We start from the raw sequence: 23065 nt of genomic DNA, 5'->3' as shown, positions 1-23065 counted from the left end.
CTTTCAATTTTGTTTGAAAATGTTTATAATAAAATGTTAAAAAAACAATAAAAACATACAAAAAGAAGCAAACACATAACAACATGAAAAAAATCTCAATTCGCCAATGAAGCTAATCTAACAAATGTTAATGGCCATCTAAGCCAGTTTTGCCATCTGAAAGGAAAGACCTGCTTCCCCTAGGGCCCAGAGACACACAGGGTACCAAAAAGAAAACAAAAGTGAGTTCTTTCACCATAGGGAACGCTTTCTGAACCAGCCAGAGTTCTGTACCACCATTCTCCAACCCATCCTATCAATACCTCTCCTCATATATACATTGGAAGTTCACAACTCTGAAAACAATCAAGAAGAAAAAAAAGGGAAAACTGGGATATAAATAACACATGCTAGGAAGTATCATCCTCCAAAGTAAAATATCAGAGGCAGAAGCCAGGGAAAGCACATGTAGTAGCAATCTACGGTGCATATTACAGTGGGGTCTCCTCTATCCATAGTTTAGTGCCAAAGTTGCAGGCAGTGAGTATAAGCCTGTCTCAGCACAGCAGCCATGTAAAAACAAGTATCTTTCAAACACTGAAAATCAGGGTTTGGACTCAATAAATCAACTTATCCTTCAACTTTAAATCCTGATAAGGGAATTTTATTTCACTCAGAAGGGCAATGAATGAAGCTAGGAAATTCCATGCATGAAGTTAGGTGTGACCACAGAGTACCAGGACAGCAATATACAGGGACTGTCAAGTTAAGGTTAAGAACAAAAGCCATTGTATGCTGTCTATGAGAGAAAAGCTTAAAGTGATAAAGGTAGAAAAGTACAAGATCTCATGATCCCTAGGACACTGTGCTGGTCACCAGCTTATGATGCTTTGATCACCTTAAGGCAAGTCCAGCCAACGATCTCTGGAGCACTGACTTTCATCCTGTCTAGTTTTCTGACAATCTCATTGAATTCACCCCTTGCAAGTCATCTCTCTCAACCTCCTGACATGGTCCTTCCTATGGCCAATAAGACGACCAATAAGATTTACTCACCCGGCCGTAGGGAAAAGTCATCCATACTTTCAAGGATGGTTTCAATCCAATGACCAGTATCTTTAAGAGAAAAATATGTTTTCAATATTGACCTTGTAATTTTCAAATATTTGGTATTCAAAGCTTCTAAAAGTTCTGAGTTTTAACTTCTAAATACACTTACTTTTGTTAAGGATGCCATGGCCAATAATGAAAACTGTGTGATGGGATGATCTTTCAACTCAGGCTTAGAATGCAGAGGCTCAATACAGCAGACTTCACCCTTGGAACCACTGAACAGACATCTAGATTCACAGGTTCTCACTCCCATCACTCTCCTGAAAATGTAATTAGAAAATTCAGAATCAATTTAGCAATGATCCAAGGCACTACTATCTCTACCTGGACTACTTTCCTAGCCTCCTACCTCCCACCTCCTTAACCCCCAACAATTCAAGCTCCACAGGACAGCAGCATGATCTTTTTATTATACAAGTCAGATTCATTTATTTTTCTGCCAAAAACAGTCTGCTGGCTTGCTACTGTACATAAAAAATAAAATCCAAACTCTTTCCCATGTCTTAAAAGGATATGATCCCGCTCTCCCTTCACTTGTCTCCCACTATTGTGTTCCCGACAAAGTCACACTCCAGCCACACCTGCTTTCTTCCATTGCTCTGGCAGGCCAAGTTTGTGGCCACCTCAAAGTCTGTGTGTCTGAATGTTCTCTGCCTGGAATATTTTCCTCAGCTCTGCGCATTTGTTGACTGGCTCACCATTCAGGTATTTTTCCAGATGTTGCCCCTTCTGAGAAAGGCATTCCAGAATTATCCTCAAGTGTAATCTAGTGCAATCCCCTGTCTTGTTTTCTTCACAGCACTTAGATCCATCTGAGATGATTTCATTTATGTGCTGGTTTGCTGTTTCCTTACCCTTACTGCAGCTAGAATGTAAGTTCTCTTAGAGCAGAAACTTTGCTTGGTTCACAGCTATCACTCTAGGATCTAGATAAATACCTACACATAGGAGATGCTCAATAAACATTAACTGAATAAGAAGTATTTTTTTTTTTTTTTACAGAAATTACTTTGTGCTTAGCATTGTTAGAAGCTATGAGAAATACAAGAAACAAAGATCGTTGTTAACCTTGAAGAACTTATGGAAACATAATACACAATGAATATCATGTTCTACTTTTCAAAAAACTCTGCTTCCTAAATGTTCTCTGATGTATCTAGACAGTCTTTGCTCTTAAAGAGCAAACGTGGCAATTCTAAGATAACTAAAAACCTGTTTACACCTGCCCATTATGATTATAATCAACTGGGCCTTGAGCCTAAACCAAAATTAGTGAGCTACTCCAGAAGACTGGTCCCAAGCTTGACAGCACATAAGAATCTCCTGGGGAGTAGGAGTCTAGAATCCCAACTCAGACCTACTGAGATAAAACTCGGAAGGTCCAGGCCCAGAACTCTGTTTGTTCTATTAATATAAGCCTTCCAAGGTAATTGTAATACACAGTCATAATCTACTCTCAATTACAGGGGCTTTCTAGACCTCTCCATGTTCAATTTCAAATCATTAAAACAGAGCTAGTCTTTTCATTTGTCAACAAATGTCCACTAATCTCTTACTTAAACGTCAATTCAAAAACAGAGCCTCCGCTGTCGTTGCAAATTGCAAGAGTTGGATCATCTGTAAACTAAACAGAGAAGGAATTTATTTTCTTGTAGATTTTTAAACAGTCAAGTATTAAGAAGGAAAAAATTATGCAATTTTGAAAAACTACAATATACACATTTAATAGCTTTTGAAATAACCTAAACTAGTTTCAGTGCTCATCACTCTAAACTTACAAACTTACCTTTGTTTAGAGTAATAATGGTCCAATATCTTTAAAAAAACAGAGGCTTTCAAAAAGTAAAACCAACGTTCATCACGATAAAAGAAAAATGCAAACTATGATTGATTAAAAACCCTAAAGTTCTCTACTTGCGTTCTTACGATAACTTTTTGTAACTTGCTATTACTAAGCAAATGAGATCTTTTGGTTACATTTACACCTGCCCAGTTTTTTCAAGAATAAAGACTCTAAAAAATACTTGGTATCTTTGAGAAATAAACTTATCTGAATATGTCTTCTGAATAACTGAACAGTAAGTCCACTATATCTAAAACATTTTAACTTTTCATATATAACTCTTCCCAAAATGTGCTACCTCCTTGATCTTCTTCCACAGCATATACTTAAGTTATCACTACCTTAGAAAACTCAGAATAATAAATAAGGTTCACAATGACAGACAGTCCTAAGGTGACCTGAAGTATGGTCAATGTTGCAGGACACAAAATGGAATAAACTGAACTTGTACCATTTACAGTGACTATCCTCCCTAAACTCAAAGGTTAGTGAACCATCCTAAATGGCATGCCTCAGGTTCCCAGTCAGGGATGGCCGAGGTACTGGAGGCCACTGTAAAATTCTTCTTCCTTGACCCAAACACACGCATAGTTAAGAAACCCCACAACTTTGCTCTTACAGCCTAGATGAGCAGTTGCCAGAGTGGGAAGCATATACCCTAGGTGTGTGCATGAAATGGTCCACTGGAGTGCAGGAAAAATAACAGAACTTGTATTTCTGTTTAATTTTCTATTTCTTGTGTATGTGCTTTACAATGTACATAAAAATTAGTACAGTAGTGTATTCATATAAACACACACAAATACCCATAAATAATGAAATTCCAAATTGTTATTTATTAGATACAGACTTAAGTTTGGAGAACAATGCGTAGGAGTATTAAAATGCAAGTGGCTGTCAGGAGAAGACTTCAGAAATATTCAATCCTATGTATCTTACTCCAGTGTTATTATCTACATGTACCACCTTCATCACCATTGTCAAGCAACACGATGGTTCCTACTACATGTTATTTATCTCAACTGCATTCTTCTCTTTTCTCTCTGCCTTTATCTCTTCTGTTTCTTATTCTTTCTCCCAATATTTTTTTTTCTGCAAAAAGATTGCTCTTGCATAAACACCACCATCTAGTTTTTCCTTCAATCAAATATTTATTGAGCAGCTACTATAGGTAAAACACAAAAATAAATGACAGATTGTGATTTCAAAGACATTCATCTACTAAGAGAGATAAGACATATATACAAACAACTATAACATATTAGAAGTTGGCACAAGCCATATGAAAAGAGGTCAAGATATATTGCCATAATGCTCTGAAAGAGAAGAAATTCTCTCCACTTTTACTTGTCTTGGTTGTTTTCATTGTTACTAAATGCTTCAACGCTGCTCTGTCACAGAAGACTTTTTTGTAACTCACTTGGATAAAGACATACAAACTCCAGATGCTTGCAGACTTTAAAAAGCATACTTATGGATGACAGAGCTCTGCAGAGCTAAGCAACAAAATGTGTACATGATTAAAATCTAGAAGATCTGATTTTAGACTTCTCTAGTTATAATCCTTTACCTTTTATGCTTCTGCACATGAGCTTGACAGCATGGAAGAATCAACATTCACATTGTATTTATAAATGAAATCTGTTACCTAAGTCAGTTTATTTTTTCAGGCCTGTAAGGAGAAAGCCAAGACTAGGATCTTAATGCTTTCCCTTTAGAGGCCTGAAAGAAAATAAACCAATAGATTCATTTCTAAACATAATCCAAACCTTGGTTCTTTCACGATCTGTGCCATGAACCTCAGGCAACTCCCAAAAAAGGGTGACAGAGCACACCACCTCAGCAATAAAATTTTGATGAACTAAACAAAGAGCTCCATATGAGTTTCAGCAGGGTGCTGCCCGTCTTTACAGCCAAACTCTAGTCTAGAAACACACCAATTTCCCTTTTTGCCACTGTATCTGTTAGACTTCAATACAACTTGAAGCTGAATATTTCCATACTAGCCCATCTCTAGTTTTAACCTGGAAAAACATCATGTTGGGCTAGTCAAATAAAAGACAGCTCAATGTTAAGGATTCTACTTATAAGGTAATGTTCAGCTTCACGTTAAATACATTTTTTGGACTCTGATTATCAATATAGAGAAATTTACTTTAAAATAAACACAAAGGCATAATAAAAAAATTATTAGAAAAAGAAAATAAAGCTCTTACCTTGATATGCAATATTGCTGTTCCTGGAGGATGAGCATCTGTTATTGATCTTAGAAGTTTTCCACTGGCCAAATCCCACATGGTGATCTATAAGACAACTAAGTGCTTTGAAAACAAATTTATTGCTCCTTTTTGGACTTAAGTATCCTGTCTTCTGGCTGGAATAATCTATTCCTTGACTATAAACATTGCAGGCAAAGAACTATAAAGTTAAAACATACCGAAAGGTTGCAGATCCATTAAAGCATGGAACCTTTATTCGATCTTCATTTACCCTTCATCCTGCCCATCCTACTTTTCCCTTTAGATTTTAAATGTTGTTCTCATACTGAGAGACAAAAGATATTTCTCTAATAAGTCAATCTGTTTAGCACTAGTAAAAAGTATAGGAAAGGCTTACTGCCAAACTAGCTAGTGATGTATAAATCAGAAGATGAAAAAAACCATAACCTAATGCCAGTTTCAGAAGAAGAAAGAAATGCAAAAATCGTTATCCAGGAACACAGAATCTTTCTAAAAAGCAGCCTCCATTATTTACATGACTGTAAGGAAGTACATTTTATGTAACACCCCTGGTTGGTTTACAAAAATTCTTTACTCAGATAGACACATGAACTAGGATATAAAAAACTACAGACTCTGGGTCAGTCGATAACAATTATGTACAATTTTGAATAAGACAAAACTCAGATTCAGCAATCTCTGGTTAGCTCTACAAACATATTACTTCATAACACATATATTGGTCTTTGATCTAAATGTAAGTTTTTTAAAAATGATCTTATTTTAACATTGTCTTATGAATTAAAGGAGGTTCATATCTTACCTGTCCTTTAGCAAAGCCACAAAGAAGTCTTGAGCAATCATTGTTGATACTGAGGGCAGAGATAGCGCCATACTGACCTCCAACACTAGTGCTACCCAGACAGAGTCGCAAAGCTTGATTCTGATCTAAAGAAAGCAGTTTTTAAAGTCAAGTGAAGGAAATGCAAGAGAGTGAATACATCTAGTACAGGCATGCTTTCAAAGACTTGGGAGGTGACAAGAATCAAAAGCAGCAGACAATGAAGTCACATTCATTTTTAAATATATTTATTGAGCAACTAGCAGATGCTAGGCGTTGAATTAGACACTTAAAAATACAGAAAAAAAAGGCCGGGTGTAGTGGCTCATGCCTGTAATCCCAGCATCTTGGAAGGCCGAGGTGGGTGGATCACCTGAGGTCAGGAGTTTGAGACCAGCTTGGCCAACATGGTGAAACCCCGTCTCTACTAAAAATACAAAAATTAGCTAGGCATGGTGGCCCATGCCTGTAGTCCCGGCTACTTGAGAGGCTGAGGCACAAGAATCACTTAAACTCGGGAGGCAGAGGTTGCAGTCAGCTGAGATCACACCACTGCACTCCAGCGTGCACAACAGAGTGAGACTCGGTCTCAAAAAAAAAAAAAAAAAAAAAAGAATACAGAAAAAAAAAGATCTACAAGGAAGCATAATAAAAAACGCTAACGATAAGCCAAAAAATCCACATGTAATCTGTATCTCCTTAAACAAACCATCACCTGTCTCATCCTAGAATTGTATTTCTTGCTATTTTTAAGATGTAAAGTTATGGGGAATACCATCGTCTTTTAAAATAACTATAAAACTTCAAAACTCAAGAAATTTAATTTAGAATTTGGCAGAAATTTACATTTATATTATCCATAAAGAAAATTTACTAAGCAAATTAACAGTGCAGATTACAGAGTAAACATTTAAATGACTTCAGAAAATTATTTCAAACATCAAAATTTGATATGCTAAAAGTGGCTAGCCATGGTGGCTCACACCTGTAATCCCAGCACTTTGGGAGGCTGAGGAAGGGAGGGTCACTTGAGGTTAGGAGTTCGAGACCAGCCTGGCCAACACAGTGAAACTCCATCTCCACTAATATAAAAAATATAGCCTGGTGTGGTGATGGACACCTGTAATCCCAGCTACTTGGGAGGCTGAGGCAGGAGAATTGCTTGAACCCAGGAGGCAAAGGTTGCAGTGAACCGAGATCATGCCAATGCACTCCAGCTTGGGCGACAGAGAAAGACTCCGTCTCAAAAAAACAAACAAACAAACAAACAAAAAATATGCTAACAGCAAGCAATTTAAATATCTATTAGATTAAGTTTGTTAAGGGTGATAAGGGCAAGGATCTTGCCTTAATCACCTCTGATTTCTCCAGGAGGCACTCAAATATTTATTAAATTCTGTTATCTAATAATTAAAAGAAATTTCTCTAGGGTTTCTCCTAGGCAATGCTTATTTTGTCTAGAGTTCATTATTATACCCATTAAAAACAATGAAATTAAAAATTTAAATGTCAGAATGCATGCCTACAAAATTTAACTATTTAGAAAAAAGCAAAAAACACAATATTTCCACAACCTGGAGTTTTCTCAACTTCCCCAGCACTGTTTGTATCTCCCTTAATTATCTACATGTGAATTTTGGGGTATGTCTTACTTCCCCTATTACACTATGACCTCTCTGAGGGCTAAGATCATGACTGAATTAACACTCCCAAAGTACCTTGCTTAATGCCTTGTGCTTAGAAGGCATCTGACAGTCATCTGAATAGCTTTCACATTTGCCAATTCTCCTTCTATAAAAGTAAATCTAGCTATCAGACACAGTCATTCATTCTCAGGTCTAGGGAATAATATTGGGTCAGTCCTTTTGCCCACTCAGAGAGAATACTGTAAGAGTACTTTTCTGTGCTCATAAACTGACTTAAATAGTAATCACTCCTTCCCAAAAAAGAGTTGTGAAACAATGAGTGTAACTACATAGCACATAGAAAATACTCGATTTTTTTCAATCATTTTGGATTTCAGCCTTCCAAGGTGAACACTGAAAAGGAATAAAACTCATAAATATACAAGGTCTGATGTATTTTAAAAGTTACTGTCTTTATTCACATCTAGAATTTTACAACTACAGATATTTTAATACATGCTGACTGTTCTCCCCCTTACAATTTTTTCACCCTTCCTCGATTTAATCCAAATTATAAAACTTCCCTTTATTCTATAATTTTCCTGACTCTAAATATAACATCACATTTTATTTTGCTTTTCCAAAACTACCTACCTAAAATAATGTTTTGCATGATCCTTATTTCATCAGAGCCACCCTGTATAGTCAGTGGATTCTCCACATACCTTAATTTGCAAACTGTCATGATATGATGGTTGGGCAACAGTATTCCATATATACCTCTACTCTGGGTCACATGTATAGGTAACAGACGGACTGAAAGTAAGAGGACAAAGATAGAGCTGGTATGAAATTTCATACCCTGGAGTTTGGACCGCTTGCCTTCCAGGCACAGAGCGATGTCTAAGCAGCATACTGCGAAGATCCTTTGTAGTCCCTGCTTTGAGATCCAAACTTCGCAGAGTTCTGATTCACCAATACTTAAAGACCCTCACTACTACTTTCTAATTTAACAACGTTCATACTTTAAATCGGACTATTTCAGGCACAGGAAGTATGAGCAGGAGAACTGAGGATATGATAACAAAGAGAATAAGGGTGCCATGAAGAGGAAATAGAAAAGAGTGGCAATGGACGAAATGAGGGAAGGAAAAGGACATAACTTCTAGATTAAAAACCAAACATGACTGTGCTTTCCTAACTGTTGTTCCCACATACCATCAACTAGCTAAGACAGGGAAGTAAATTATCAATCTTAGCCATTCCTGCAATATGGATTAAATTTACAGCCCACAAATCTGTTAATGGAAACATTCTCAGCTTTTTTCTGGATGTTTTACAATATGTTTGTTGTTTTTATAATGCTCCTTTAGAAGGTATCATGACTATGAAACCAGATACCTGGATTTTAATTCCACCCCTACTCCACAGATAGTTACAAGCCTTACAACTACAGCATGTCTTGGTAATTTTAGGACTGTTACTTAAATTCACTTAGCCTCCCTATCTTCATATGTAAAATGTAGAAAATGCCCATTATCTCACTGTGTTGCTAAGAGGAATAAATGAGTAAAGTCAGATAATGCACAAAGGAACCAATTCAGTGTCCCTTGAATATTACTAAGTGCTCATCACAAACTAATTTATAGATTACATTCATATATACACTTAAAAAAACAGCAGTGATGGTGAGAGACATGATGGACAGTGTAACAAATGTAATCTACTTTGACTCCATAAAGATATTTATCAAGCTCTTATTGGTATCTTCATACATTCTTTTTTTTTTTTTTTTTTTGAGACGGAGTTTTGCTCTTGTTGCCCAGGCTGGAGTGCAATGGCACGATCTCAGCTCACTGCAACCTCCGCCTCCCGGGTTCAAGCTATTCTCCCGCCTCAGCCTCCCAAGTAGCTGGGATTACAGGCATGCATCAATATGCCCAGCTAATTTTGTATTTTTAGTAGAGACAGGGTTTCTCCATGTTAGTCAGGCTGGTCTCGAACTCCCGACCTTAGGTGATCCGCCTGCCTCAGCCTCCCAAAGTGCTGAGATTACAGGCTTGAGCCACCATGCCTCTTCATACATTCTATCCTTATAGTACCATGTTAACAAACTTGCTATTATATAATTTAGACTAAATTCAGAAAAGGTAGAATTTCCGTGGAAAGACGAAAGCAGTCTTATTGAAGAGGTTTCTCCTGCTAGAGTCACTAAACATTCTGTAGTCCAGAAAATTCTGGACAATTCTGGGAAATGATATTTGACCAAAATAAACATAAAACCTCTTCAAAACACTTAAATTCCATGGATACGTGTAAAGAACAAAATGACCTGGACAGAAGGTGAAAATGAGAGCCACTCCAGGTTACTCTCGATTTCATGAATTTAAAAGGAAAAATTCTATTCTCCTCCTCCTCTCTGGTCTCCTTTGTCTACAGTTGGAAAAAGTTATTAAATTAACAGTATATCTAATTTCATTTACAAAGTCACGTAAAGGTATATTTGGTTAGTACTGTCAAATTTGTGTTTTAAAAAAATTGCAGGGGTTTTAATAATGGTTACCCTGGCAAGAAATATGAAATGAGACTATAACCTTTCTTATAAACTTCACTGAGTTGACAAAGAGTTTTGCCTGTGAAAAATTAGAAAATCATCAAATGGCACAAATGCAAGGAATTACTGTTTATGACAATAATATAGCTTACCAATTAATTTAGATAATTTGAAGGCCAAATATCACAAACTGCTAGCACATCTATTTGGCATTGCCCTGAATTATATCTGTATCTTTTATTAGTATGTCTTTCAAAGTACATTTCGCTTAGAGTAGATCTCCTCAGCATATTTGGGACTTAAGAATAATATGCTGAATAGCAAAGAAAAGTCACAAATAATGTACAGTCTGTAATAGCCCTAAAATCTAAATTTGAACATACTTCAAGAATTTCTGTTAACTCTTTCCATGTACCAAAAGTAGCCCAATCCTCTATTTCTCAAAGAAGGAAATACCTACATCCTAGCAGGAATCCAACTTAATTGTGTGTGTGGAACTCTACCTTTATTGGCCAATATTCACTATTCTTTAATACTATTCTTTTCTTATTTTTTATTTTTTTGACAGAGTCTCACTCTGTCACCCAGGCTGGAGTGCAGTGGTACGGTCTCGGCTCACTGCAGCCTCCGCCTCCTGAGTTCAAGCAATTCTCCTGCCTCAGCCTCTCAAGTAGCTGGGATTACAGGTACGTGTCACCACGCCTGGCTAATTTTTGTATTTTTAGTAGAGATGGGTTACACCATGTTGGCCAGGCTGGTCTTGAACTCCTGACCTCAAGTGATCTGCCCACCTCGGCCTCCCAAAGTGCTGGGATTACAAGCGTGAGCCACCACATCCAGCCTTTCCTTGTCCTTTATTCACACTAAAATATTCTCTAGGACCAAGGGAGAAAAGATCTAATCAGGAAACATTTTTCATCAATGATCATAAAACAACAGAAGCACTTTTACCTGACCTCCATCAAACCAACTCACAGAATTCAAGTTCTCCTTCCCTGTGTAAGGCTTACTGACTGAAGCCAGGGCATACTGAATCCCCATGGCTAGCTGGATATCTTCCAGAATGCTGATGCTTACTATGAGTCAGCTGTATTCATTCCCAAGCCTGTTCATGCCATTGTAATGTTACTGTACTTTAAAACTTAAACAGTAAATAAACCAATGAAACGGAGTGAAAAAGAGCTGTTGTTTCCATGAACGTTAAATGGGATGATTTAGAAAAACTTGGTAAAGATGAGTTTCTATACAAAACTGTCACAAAATAAGGTGTTCATAATATAACAGGAAAAGATTGAAAGTTTTGTTAAAATCTAGGATTTTGCACGCATTGATTGATTCACAGGTGCTTAAGCTTTTACCTCATTTTTAAACTTTAAAATGGCAAATTTTGCATGACCCATTAATGATAAAGTTTATGCCAAAAAAGATACTTCAGGACTCCAAGTGGCAAATACAAACTCAAAGAAAAAGTTTGGGACTACATCAAAAGATCAAATGAAAAATGAAAATGTATATATTTTCAGTTAAAACATTGAAGATATATATATACTTATAGTTTTTCACAATTTCCCGCTTAACTAATTTTTCAATTAGCTGGCTTTTTTTCAATAAGCATTTCATAAGAGGACGTTGACTATAATTGGTAGCATTCTCTTCCAACGTTAAAAAGACCAAAAGAAAAGAAACCATTCATGCAAACTAAAATTACTTACTATACCTTTTCCTTTTGAATCCATGAAGAAAAGATCGAGAGAGAAAGAAAAGCAAGAAATCAGTTCAAAAGCTCGAAGAAAAGGCAGGTAAAAAGTTTCAAGAATATAAGTGACAAGCTTTAGTTATCTGTGGGAATGATACTAAATTTGGTCAAGTGATGCCTCTAGCATTTATGATTATGCTCAGCTATGGGTTATGGGAAAAAATCCATAATACTCTCATTAGAGCAAAGTAACTAAATCCATGTTTAAGTTAGATAAAAACAAAAACAATTTCAAAAAGATAATCTACTAAAGTATGCTAATAACCAAAAAAAAAGAGGAAAACTAAGGACCCTGGGATGGGGAAACATCTTAAGATTTGAACTTTTGAGACTCTGTATACAAAGGTAAGTACCAATATATTTTTTTAAACGCTATATGCCTATAATTACTTAAGAAGAGGCAATAAACATCAGTCTTCAAGAAACTTATAATGGTTTCTATCTTAATGACCTGGGCCTCTGTTTCAAAGAGAAACATTTAGTACTTAAACAAGTATAGCTCTTCCTGCTACACTTTCTCCTATGATCAACACAGATGTTTAACAGAGATGAGATCTAACCCAGGCCTCTAGACACTTTATAGTATTATTACTCTGCCATTTGTTCCCAGGCTTTCAAGCATATTTTAATCCATTTGTTAAAACACGTTGTCTAAACATCTGATTCCTATAAACAGTAATGAGTAAAATTTATTAGCTACACTATTAATACCCAAAGCACAAAGCACAACCAGAATATTATGACTCTTTCTCAAAATGTTCACTTTGACATACTTTCTTTTCCATGAGACTGTAATGAAGATTATTATTTCCTCCTATCTACAAGAAAGCTGCTGGGGTCCTAAAAAAAAATCAGGAACCAGGCCCAAGGAAATTAAAAAGACAGTATCAAAAGACAATGTTCTCTTTTCCTCTATTAGTTTTTATTTGTAAAGTATTCATTTTAATTTGTTTGCAGTAAGCTATACTTGAGTTTGATTATAAGCAGTCACATATTCTTATAACACTGACAAGAAAGGGATGTTAAAGCAGATAGAGGTGAGAAGTGAGTACTGGTAAGTGGGAACAAAAAATCAACATGCAATCTGCTGACAAATACATGCATTATAATCTATTCTCATTCACCTTAGTTCTTTTATTCTTTTCTTCCTATCTTAGAATTTGCCTCCTTTTATCTCAGGATAGCAGAATTGCTTAGAATAGTGGAAATACACTTATATAGAATTCAGCATTCCTCAATGAACTTGGCTGAATTTGGCTCTGTGCATGTCACTTAAACTCTCTGATCCTCAACAGCCTCAGATGCAAAACAAGCAGACTGAACTAAATGACCTCATAAGATTCTTTCCCAAAATTCTATTTATCTAACATTAATTATGCCCTACCGGAAGACCACCATTCTGAACACCTGATAGGAGAGCAGGCTGACAGAACTTTTCCAGAGGGCCATTAGAAAATACATATCAAAAGTCCTTAATGTTCATCTCCTAATCCAAGCAATTCCACTTTTAGGAAGATCTGTCCTAAAAAAGTAGTCATGGACACAGAAATGTAGTAACAAAGATGTTCATCACAGTACTATACGTTTACAAACAACTTAAATGTCTTATAGTAGGAAATGATTAAGTAAATTAAGAAGAATCCATTTAATAGAATACTATGTAGCCATTAAAAATGATGTTACAGACAAAATATATAACTGCATGGAAAGATATTCATTACAATAAAAAGCAGTTTGCAAATTAACATGATCCCATTTGAGGGTGTATAGATACATATACACAGGTACAGAAAAAAAGACTAAAAGGTTACATACAAAAATGTTAGGGATTATTCCTACATGGCAGGATTTGGTGTATCTTCAACTTTTTGCTCATCTATATTTTCTACTATGAATATATATCAACTATATAGGTTTTAAAAGTCTTTTTCAATCAATTCTAAATTCCTTCAAGGGAATTATAATTTTGTTTCTACTCTTCTGGTCCCCAAACAATAAAACTCTATTATTTAAATCAATTAGCTTTGAAAAGACTAGGTTTTACAATTACATTTTAAAAAGCTTTTGTCATAATATAAAATTTATAATAGTAAGTCAAATCATTCAAAACCAACAGAAAATAACTAGTTATCCACTTATATGGTAAATAAGGATGCAAGGCCCCACAGAAATCAAATTGTGGTTCTGCTATTAAGTATTCTCAGGTAATCCATACAAAAGCCTGTAGATTCCTTACTAAATGCAGTGTCATCAAATCTTTCATTTAAGGTAGATTAACAACTTAATATCCAGAAGAGAACACTAAAAATGACCCCCCAAAAAAAACTAATAGTTTTTTATTTTTTATTTATTTTTTTTTTGAGATGGAGTCTTGCTGTGTTGCCCAGGCTGGAGTGCAGTGGCACAATCTCGGCTCACTGCAACCTCCCTCTCCTGGATTCACGCGATTCTCCTGCCTCAGCCCTCCGAGTAGCTGGGATTACAGGCACCTGCCACTACACCCAGTTAATTTTATTTTATTTATTTTTTTCAGCAGAGACGGGGTTTCACCATGTTGGCCAGGCTGGTCTCAAACTCCTGACCGCAGGTGATCCACCTGCCTCAGCCTCCCAAAGTGCTAGGATTACAGGTGTGAGCCACCGTGCCCGGCCACAAAAATCTAACAGTTTTTAAATTTAAAAAGAACAAAATATTCTACTCAAACAACAAATTCAAAAGCAAAGAAGGTTTAATGAAACTATAGTCATTTAGTCTCAGGTAGAAAAAAATGAGAAAACACAACTATCTTCTACTATACAAATAAAACTAGTTCTCTTTCAACCAAGAAAGCAATGTGATTACAGGCCAAAAAAATTTTGGTTTGGAGCGATTTACAATGGAAATTTAAAAAAAAAGCTTACTGTCACTGAGAGCTCCTGAAAATTACTGAGAAAGCCTGTTTTCCTGAAGATCTTTTAGAATACCCATTACTGGAACGTGATTCAGAATCAAAAATCCCCACCACCAACAACCGGAGGCAGACAAGATGATAACGCAAGGTTCCCTTCAACTTTATTCTTTTTGTCTAGGTTTGCAGAGAGATCAATAGATATGATAGCTTATAAATTCACGAAGAAGAAAATAAACTTGCAATAAGCAGTGAAACAAATCTGTGAGTCAAATAATTTTTAGCTATAAAAATACTGACTGCTACTTTTCAAGTTTTTCTGGTTTCGTTCAAGAAAATGAAGTATACTATATAAACTGTGATTAAAGGACATTATAAAACCCAAAAGGACACTTAATATTTAAAAGCAGGAAAGCACTTAAAAAATTTACCAAATATTAAAGCCAATCCATGAGATGTACCCACTGCTATCAGACTGGACACTGCCTGAAAACAAAAGGGAAGATTACATTTTAAGATATTACATTAAGAATCTTGAAATAATCAGAGTTGAATTTGTTGGTCTGCCTTCCTCTAGGCACCAGATGACATACAAACTATTGTAAATAAGAAGAATTTCATCCAGGAGGCAAAACGGGAAATTAAACTCAGGACATTTTATTTCTGAGAATCCCTCTAAATTTACTCTAGGGGTAACGCTACCAAAATATCATATGTTCAACATTATAGGCAATAACATGCCACTTAGCTTCTTCTAAAGCAACTTTCAAATAAAAAATCAGGGATCCAGGCAAAGTAAGAGGCACTTATGCTACCCAACCTAGAGCTTCCTACAAGGTGTGGGGAAGAGATGAGAACACACTTCTCTAGTTTATCCACAGGGGCCTAAAGGCATCCAAAGTGTTCAAAACTCACCCACTTCCTTACCAAAGACTGACTAAAAGGAAAGCTAAAAAGGCACTGGAGGAAGACAAGAGGAGACAGTACCAGCATGCTTTCAATATCCCCTAGTTCTCTACAATACTGCAACGGAGTTCTATTTGGCAAGCCTGGCAGTGGAATCCAGAGCTGTTAAATGTACTATTTTCCACAAAGTGATCCTATCAAATGATGCTTTCCACTCCTTGTGGAAGGGGAGCCAAATCACAAAAGAAGCAAATTTACTTGGGCAGGGTGGTACCACAAACAAATAAACCTGGAGAAGGCTAATATTACTCCATTATCTGCTTCTCAAACAAAAGCCTAAAAAGTAACAAAAAATTAGGAAAAAAGAGAGCATTCAACATGGATAAATGTTAAACCTGATTACTGGCAGTAAAATGACTTATGAATTTATTACCATAATAACTTATATAATATTTTGAACAATGTAATAATAAATCAAAGAAAACCCAATCAAATAGAAAGCTTACCTTTAAAAAGTTAAAGTATACTTACAATTGCTGTAGGCAAGCCAGCATCTACTTTGTCCTAAATGAAATTTTAAAGAAAGTATTTGAAAAATATTCTCATTTTAAAACAGAAAATGGTATATGGCTCTTGCTTTACATATACTTGTTCCAAATCAATTTAGATTAGAGGTGGAACCTTTATTTTTGCCCCCAACTAAGAGAAATTACAAAAGCTATATATATCAACAAAATACAAAGGGCATGAAAGGGGATTGTTTTATTTTACTAAGTATATAAGTGCCTTTACTAAGTAAGATGCCTCAGGAAGGGTACTGATTATAATGGAAATGCAAAGGAAAAAGAGGAAAGATGTTCCATTTTCTATATTTGAAAAAACTGTAAGTACTATGGGGTCAAAATGGTAGGAGTACATAAAGATTTGAGAAAAGTAAACATGTTAAAGATGTTTCTACTACTAAGTAGGACTTTCCTATCTAGCAATTACCCAATAACCTCTAAATAAACCCCAACAGGGTATATTAAGTCAGTTCTCAAGCATAAGAAATTAAAACATAAAGAAGTGCTAGTCCCAGCTCCTTACCGGTAACTATATGGCATTCAAAAAGTCACCTAACTTTTCTGAACATTAGTCTCCTCATCTGTTCAAAGAAATAGCAAATACTGCCCTGTTTACCTCAGTGAGCTGTCCTGAGGATCAAATTTAATGTGAAGAATCAAATAAATATGTAAGAGTATCAATTCTATGCTCACATAGCTTTAAATAACCCTAAGAGTTTGTAGTGATACAGTACTATAGTAGCAAAGAGCTTGTGTATACAGATATTACACTACTTGATTCTCAGACCTAGAGAGATGTATAGAACAGGCAATGTTATTCTGATTTTCCAGATTTTAAAAACAGACATTTCCAAGAGTTTAACTGACTTGACAATGGATACTCAGTAAGTGGCAGAACTGTGTCTCAAACTCAGAGCTTCCAAATCCCAGGACAGGCTCCTTGTATCACTTACACATCTTCTTTTCTATGTCTGTCCTTGTCAGTGTGGTCAACTATCATCTCTCAGAAGGCAGACTCTATAGACTCTATTTAACCAACTCTGTAAAGCTTCCTGGGCACTCACTTAAACTTACTCCAGTACATGGAAACAGGAGAAAAAAGCAATGAGCAAGGCTGCTACACACAATGCTCTGGATAGCAGCATCTATCCAACTTTGCGTGTATCTATCTGTGTGTCAAACATGCCTAACATAACGCTTGACAATTAAGAAGCATGTAATACATAGTTGATAAATGACTGATTTGCACCTAGACAGCGAAAAAGAGAAATGGGACAGCAGATGAAGGTCAAAAACTCTAGTAAGACCTCACTTAATGTTGTCAGTAAGTTCTTAGAAACTGACTTTAAGCAAAACAACTTAAACCAATTGTTTTTTCTTCATTAACAGTATAACAAAATGACATTGAACAAAATGATGTTATTCAAAGGTCTGTTCTATATTCAAAATAGAACCTGAATAATGGAATCAGAAGCCACCTGACTTCAAAAGCTAAAAAAACACAGATATTTGGAAGCATTGTAGAGATTACAGAATTTTAGTACTGGTGTTGCAATATCTGAGGGTAGTGGGTCTCAAAAGCCAAAATGCATGGGAATCACCTGGGATGCCTGTATGCCTGGGATTCTGTAGGTTTGGGGTGAGCCCCAGGAATCTGCAATTTAATCAGTACCCTAGGAGATTCTTATACAGTGGACGCATTTTGAAAAAAAACACTACACTAAGCTATCTCTAGTATTTTAAAGTTGATCATAAAAATAATAAAGATCCTTAAAAAAAGTTACTTTGAATTATTTTAAAGTATAGTCACGTCATACTACTTTGAAAAGGATCCCAAATTAAAAAATGAGCTTCACAACTGCAAAAATTTCATCTCTCCAAGTGTTTTCCATGCATGAATCCCAAAACTGTGATCAAGGCCCAAAACAGCCCTAATAACATCACTAACCACATGGCTGGAGGCGCTATTGAGCAATTATTCAGGGAGAAATATCCAAAAATATAACTAGCTTTACATGTTAATAAACCAACCATCACAGGAAAGCATGCAATTTAAATCGAGCTGGTAATCCAAAAATAGGAAGGCACCGTATGATGACTGTCACAGGAAAGGCAGTTTTCATTTTAACATACCAAAGGAGCTCAGCCATAGCAATCAAATAAAAACAGAATGCAAACACTCTGGGATTTATTAGAATTTCCCCTCCTCTTCAAGGGGAAGGAGAAACCCTTTTAAATAACAGATTTATCTAATCATTGTTCAGAGTCTGAGTTTTAGCTCAGTCTCCATTATTCAAAATATTTTTAAAACTGCACAGGTGGGTCAAATGACTGTTCTGGTTCATCTTGATTTTGAAAGGAATGAATTTCATCACCTACATAAGGATTAAATTCAGAAAACGTCATGGAAATGTAATCCTCAACAGGTGGTTCCCATTCTAGCAAATATGAGTTACTCTCCACCTAAAAGAGGAAGAACAATTGCCCAGGTTTCCTCCATTGCTTGAGCATCTCTCTATTTAAATTCACTTCATGATATATGAGCTAGGTCAGGATACCCCAATTGTTACAGTAAATACTTTTTTTTGTTTGTTATTTGCACTAAGGGCTTTTTCTAATAAACATGAACATTGAAGTGCAATTGTGGTATCTTGCAATTCTGTATCAATCTCTCACCCTCTTGAAAAATCCAAACTTGGCTGGACCAGGTGGCTCACGCCTGTAATCCTAGCACTTTGGGTGGCTGAGGTGGGTGGATCACAAGGTCAGGAGATCGAGACCATCCTGGCTAACATGTTGAAACCCCGTCTCTACTAAAACTACAAAAAATTAGCCGGGCATGGTGGCGGGCGCCTGTAGTCCCAGCTACTCGGGAGGCTGAGGCGGGAGAATGACATGAATCCAGGAAGTGGAGATTGCAGTAAGCCGAGGTCATGCCACTGCACTCCAGCCTGGGTGACAGAGTGAGACTCTGTCTCAAAAAAAAAAAGAAAAATCCAAACTTTTATTTCTTGTCCAACTTGGATATGCAAAATGCCAATTAAATGCCCCAAAAGAACATAAAAACACATTAAACTTCCTGGAGTATAATCTGTCATTATCATTATATACAGAATTTACACATTGTACTCAGAAAACCAAAATTGAAAGACTACATAAAACTATGGACTTTGAGGTCAAAAGTCTGATAGTGTCAAATGAAAAGTTCTGCTATCTATGGACCATTAAATATCGTTTACATTAACCCAGTGCTCTACATAATTTTCAAAAAAGGCCACAGATACTCTGTTCCAGCCATTTTACACATTGATCACATTCACCAATGCCACCTCCATTTCACAATAGAGGCACTACACTTGAAGCCAGAAACCCCAATTTTGAATAAATGCCTTGCTACCTCCTAACAGGATGATCTAAGACAAGTTAATATCACCTTTCTGAGCCTATCTTCTCATTTGTAAAATAGAATACAGCTTTACCTAGTTTCCAAGTTGTAAGAATAAACGAAATAAGGGACATGAAAATACTTTTGCGAATTATTAAAAAAATCATTCAGTTGTAAAAGATTCTGATCAATCATTTCTCCATATGAAAAGAGAAAAAAAAACAAGCACACAATCTCAACAAATACACAAGACGGCAACTAAACTGAAAAGGAATTTAAAGAAAAGGCAAATAGTATTTATTTTAGGCTTGCTGCCATATTTCATTTAGGCACAGCCTAGATTCTGAGCAGAACTTTATTTTCATGGCTGCACTAATTTCTATGTCAAGACGTGTAGCCACGTCTCATAAGTTAAAAATCATCACACAAAAACCATGAAAGCCAGATTCTATTTTTCTTAAGCCTCGGGCCAAGAGAAGTGCTGTATTTTGTTTTAGGCTCATTCCTACTTCATTATGCCATTGCTGGTTACAAAGTTGAGGGAAAAGAACAAAATACTTACAGCTGCAGACACTATCTGGGCAGAAATTCCCTTCAAAAGTGAATGGCGCATAACTGATCCATGAAGTGAAAAAGAATCAGGTAATTTCTTCTTTCTAAAAAAAAAAGAAAAACATTTAAAAACAGACAAAAATAGTGAAAAGGCGAGGTCCCAAAGCTTTGAAAGAAAACACACACGCACAAAAAGCAGAAGACAACATTGTATGTAATTTGTTAGATCTGTTTTTAAAAGAGGTATGACCGATCTAACAATCCCACCTTAAAATGTATTAAACCCGCCTTGAACCTCAAAGCAGGAAAATGAATCAAATCACCATTCCTTTCTCACGATTCAAACTGCTCCATGCCCACCTCAGGGAATGCGGCAGTAGGTTCTCATGTTCTCCAGAAGGCTGCCTACAGAGCACTCCTCCGGCCTGCAAGTCTACATTACCCTACTGCCTTCTTACCCTTGCTCACCTTTCCTGTGCTGCTGCTTCTCCTATGACCACCCTCTCAATCTTCAACCACCTCCTCAAATTCCTCCTCTACTCATCCTCATACAAAAAGTAACTTTTAAACTTTTACCCAACATTACTGAGCACCTACTCTGTATCACTAGAAGTATGCTCTGGGAATACAAAAATAAGAAAGTCACAGTTATTACTGTCAAGGATCTCACAGCTGAGGGGCTGAGAAGTAACTCTAAAGGATAAATGTTATACTAGAAATATGAATTAAGTGCCATATAAATGCAAATGAAGAACAGTTTAATTCTGTTTATTTGGGGGACATTAGGGATAGCTATAGAAAAAAGAAGATGACTAATTTGACCTTGATGGATGACTAGGAGTTTGTCAGGCAAAACGCACAGGCAGAAATATGAAGATGTAAACGTGTACAGTGTGTCTAGGGTACACATACACAAAAGGTACAGACTAGGAGGGCAGAAGTGTGAGTGCTTAGAGATCAGGTCAAAACAGTAAGCGTGGCCCAGACTGATGCCATGCAGAGGAGTTCTGACTTAATTTTGTAGGCGACAAGATGACACCATATCTTTTAAGCAGGTAATGACCAGATCATCAAAAACATTTAAGTTATCTATTTGAAGGACACATTGTTGAACAGGTTAACATATCCAGCAATGGCCCCTATCCCATAAGAGAAAACCTAAAGAAAAGAGCATTGACACAGGCAAAATCGAAGAAGAAGAAAAACAGATCACTTTAGCAATATTAAAGTTACACGTGAATTCAATAATGTATTTATAGTATGATTCCTCCACTTCTCTTTCCTTCTCATAGTCTCTCCAAGAACTTGGAAGGTGAAAAGCAGCCCAAATTTAAGTTATTTAGGGTTAGAAGTCCTTTTCCTTAATTTTTAATCATCTTTGTGATTCTCTGAATCCACTCCAAGAGAATGAAGGAAAGCTGATCTTAGAGAACGCGGATGACAGGGAGGTGCGGGAGGGTGCGCAGAACAGTAGGGCAGTGAACCAAGCTGCATGTTTCGACCACAGACACTGTGCTAGGTTTAATCTGTGCTTCCTCCAAGGGCTCTCCTGCTTCCAGGAGTCCCTGGCTATCATTATGGCTTCCTACCGAGAGTTCAGACTGTGGTCATGGCACCTACCCTTTTACATTCTTCCTTAACGGTACCAAAATTTTCAAGATATTATATCCCTTCTACTTCCCATGCAAGGCTTCAACAGACCACATTGTACTTTAAAAAGTACAATATTTACATTTGAAACAACTGAATACTTCAACTGTAAGCAAGTATGATTGACATGAATACCTACCTTTTTAAGTTGGTCCTGTCACCACTATCTGAGCTTGCCACAGATGAAGTATCATAGGAGTGAGAATCAATAGTATCAATGTTTAACAATGTAGGATCCTCAAGAACAAAAGACTCATCTTCATCATCAGTCTAAATTGGAAGAAGATAAATCAATACATTCAAAATCCAAATACTCTATGAAATGAGTCAGGCATTAATGGGTTTCTCCAGAGCACACAAGTGCTTATTTCTGCTTTTCGCCTCTATTCCATGCATTCTTATTGACCAGAAAGGCACCATACAGAATTACTTGTATTAAATTCTAGATAGCTATTTCTCTCTACAAAGAAGTCACCCCAAAAACTTCTTTTGTGTAGCAGGAAGAAGCAGAAGCAGTTATGCAGATTACTGTTAGCTGTAGAATATTTCTTAAAAATCAAGCTTTTACAGATGATTTAGCAGTTAACTAAAAGCCAATGGCTAATTTGAAGAAAACAAACACCATCTGACTATAAATAGTCTACTATTAAAAAAAATGACAAGCAGACAGCAGAAAGGCATTCTGGGTAGGAAACAGTGCAGAAAGGCATTCTGGGTAGGAAACAGCACAGAAAGACACAGTGATTTCACAATACAGATTTTGTCCATGGGAAAAGTAGTAGTCCAAAATGTCTGGAGGATATAAGCAGAAGTTGGAGATGACCCTAGAAAGATAAGCTGGTACCCAAACCATAAAAAGCCTTATATTCCATTACACTAGATGGCAGCAGGGCCCATGTCTATCTTGTTCATCATTGTACCTCTAGTGCCTAGTATAATGCCTGACACATAACCAGTACTCATTTAATGAATATTTAGTATACTATATACAGCAGGCAGTGGGAAGGCAACTGACATTTTTAAGAAGTGGAAAGACATGTTTTAAAACATGTTTAAAAGAAGTGGGAACCATGTTTTTAAAAGGTAAGTGGGGCAGTATGAAGAATGGATGAAGGGAGACAAGAAGACTTTAAGGACCAGTAAGAGGGCTATTGCACTATCAAGGAAAAACAGGAGATCCCAACCTAAGAAG

At 36.4% G+C, this 23065-nt stretch overlaps 1 protein-coding gene across 6 annotated transcripts in view; it reads right to left on the bottom strand.

The window, feature by feature from the left end:
* The window catches only part of VPS8 (VPS8 subunit of CORVET complex), a 237310-nt gene that overhangs the window by 192309 nt on the left and 21936 nt on the right, over positions 1–23065 (bottom strand). For 3 of the 6 annotated variants that reach the window (XM_063621917.1, XM_063621919.1, XM_063621916.1), the window contains exons 4-12: positions 22013–22143; positions 20234–20327; positions 16255–16287; positions 15249–15303; positions 5978–6102; positions 5152–5238; positions 2649–2716; positions 1199–1352; positions 1036–1095 (exon numbers count right to left, since the gene is read on the bottom strand). In XM_063621917.1, the coding sequence (XP_063477987.1) occupies positions 1036–1095; positions 1199–1352; positions 2649–2716; positions 5152–5238; positions 5978–6102; positions 15249–15303; positions 16255–16287; positions 20234–20327; positions 22013–22143 (807 nt within the window). Of the gene's footprint in view, positions 1–1035; positions 1096–1198; positions 1353–2648; positions 2717–5151; positions 5239–5977; positions 6103–11891; positions 11898–15248; positions 15304–16254; positions 16288–20233; positions 20328–22012; positions 22144–23065 lie in introns of all 6 variants that reach the window. The other 3 variants (XM_063621915.1, XM_063621914.1, XM_063621918.1) reach the window with 2 other exon arrangements.

Source organism: Symphalangus syndactylus, chromosome 17 (genome assembly GCF_028878055.3).
Source record: "Symphalangus syndactylus isolate Jambi chromosome 17, NHGRI_mSymSyn1-v2.1_pri, whole genome shotgun sequence".
Taxonomy (NCBI): domain Eukaryota; kingdom Metazoa; phylum Chordata; class Mammalia; order Primates; family Hylobatidae; genus Symphalangus; species Symphalangus syndactylus.
This window is presented reverse-complemented; position numbering and strand designations above follow the sequence as displayed.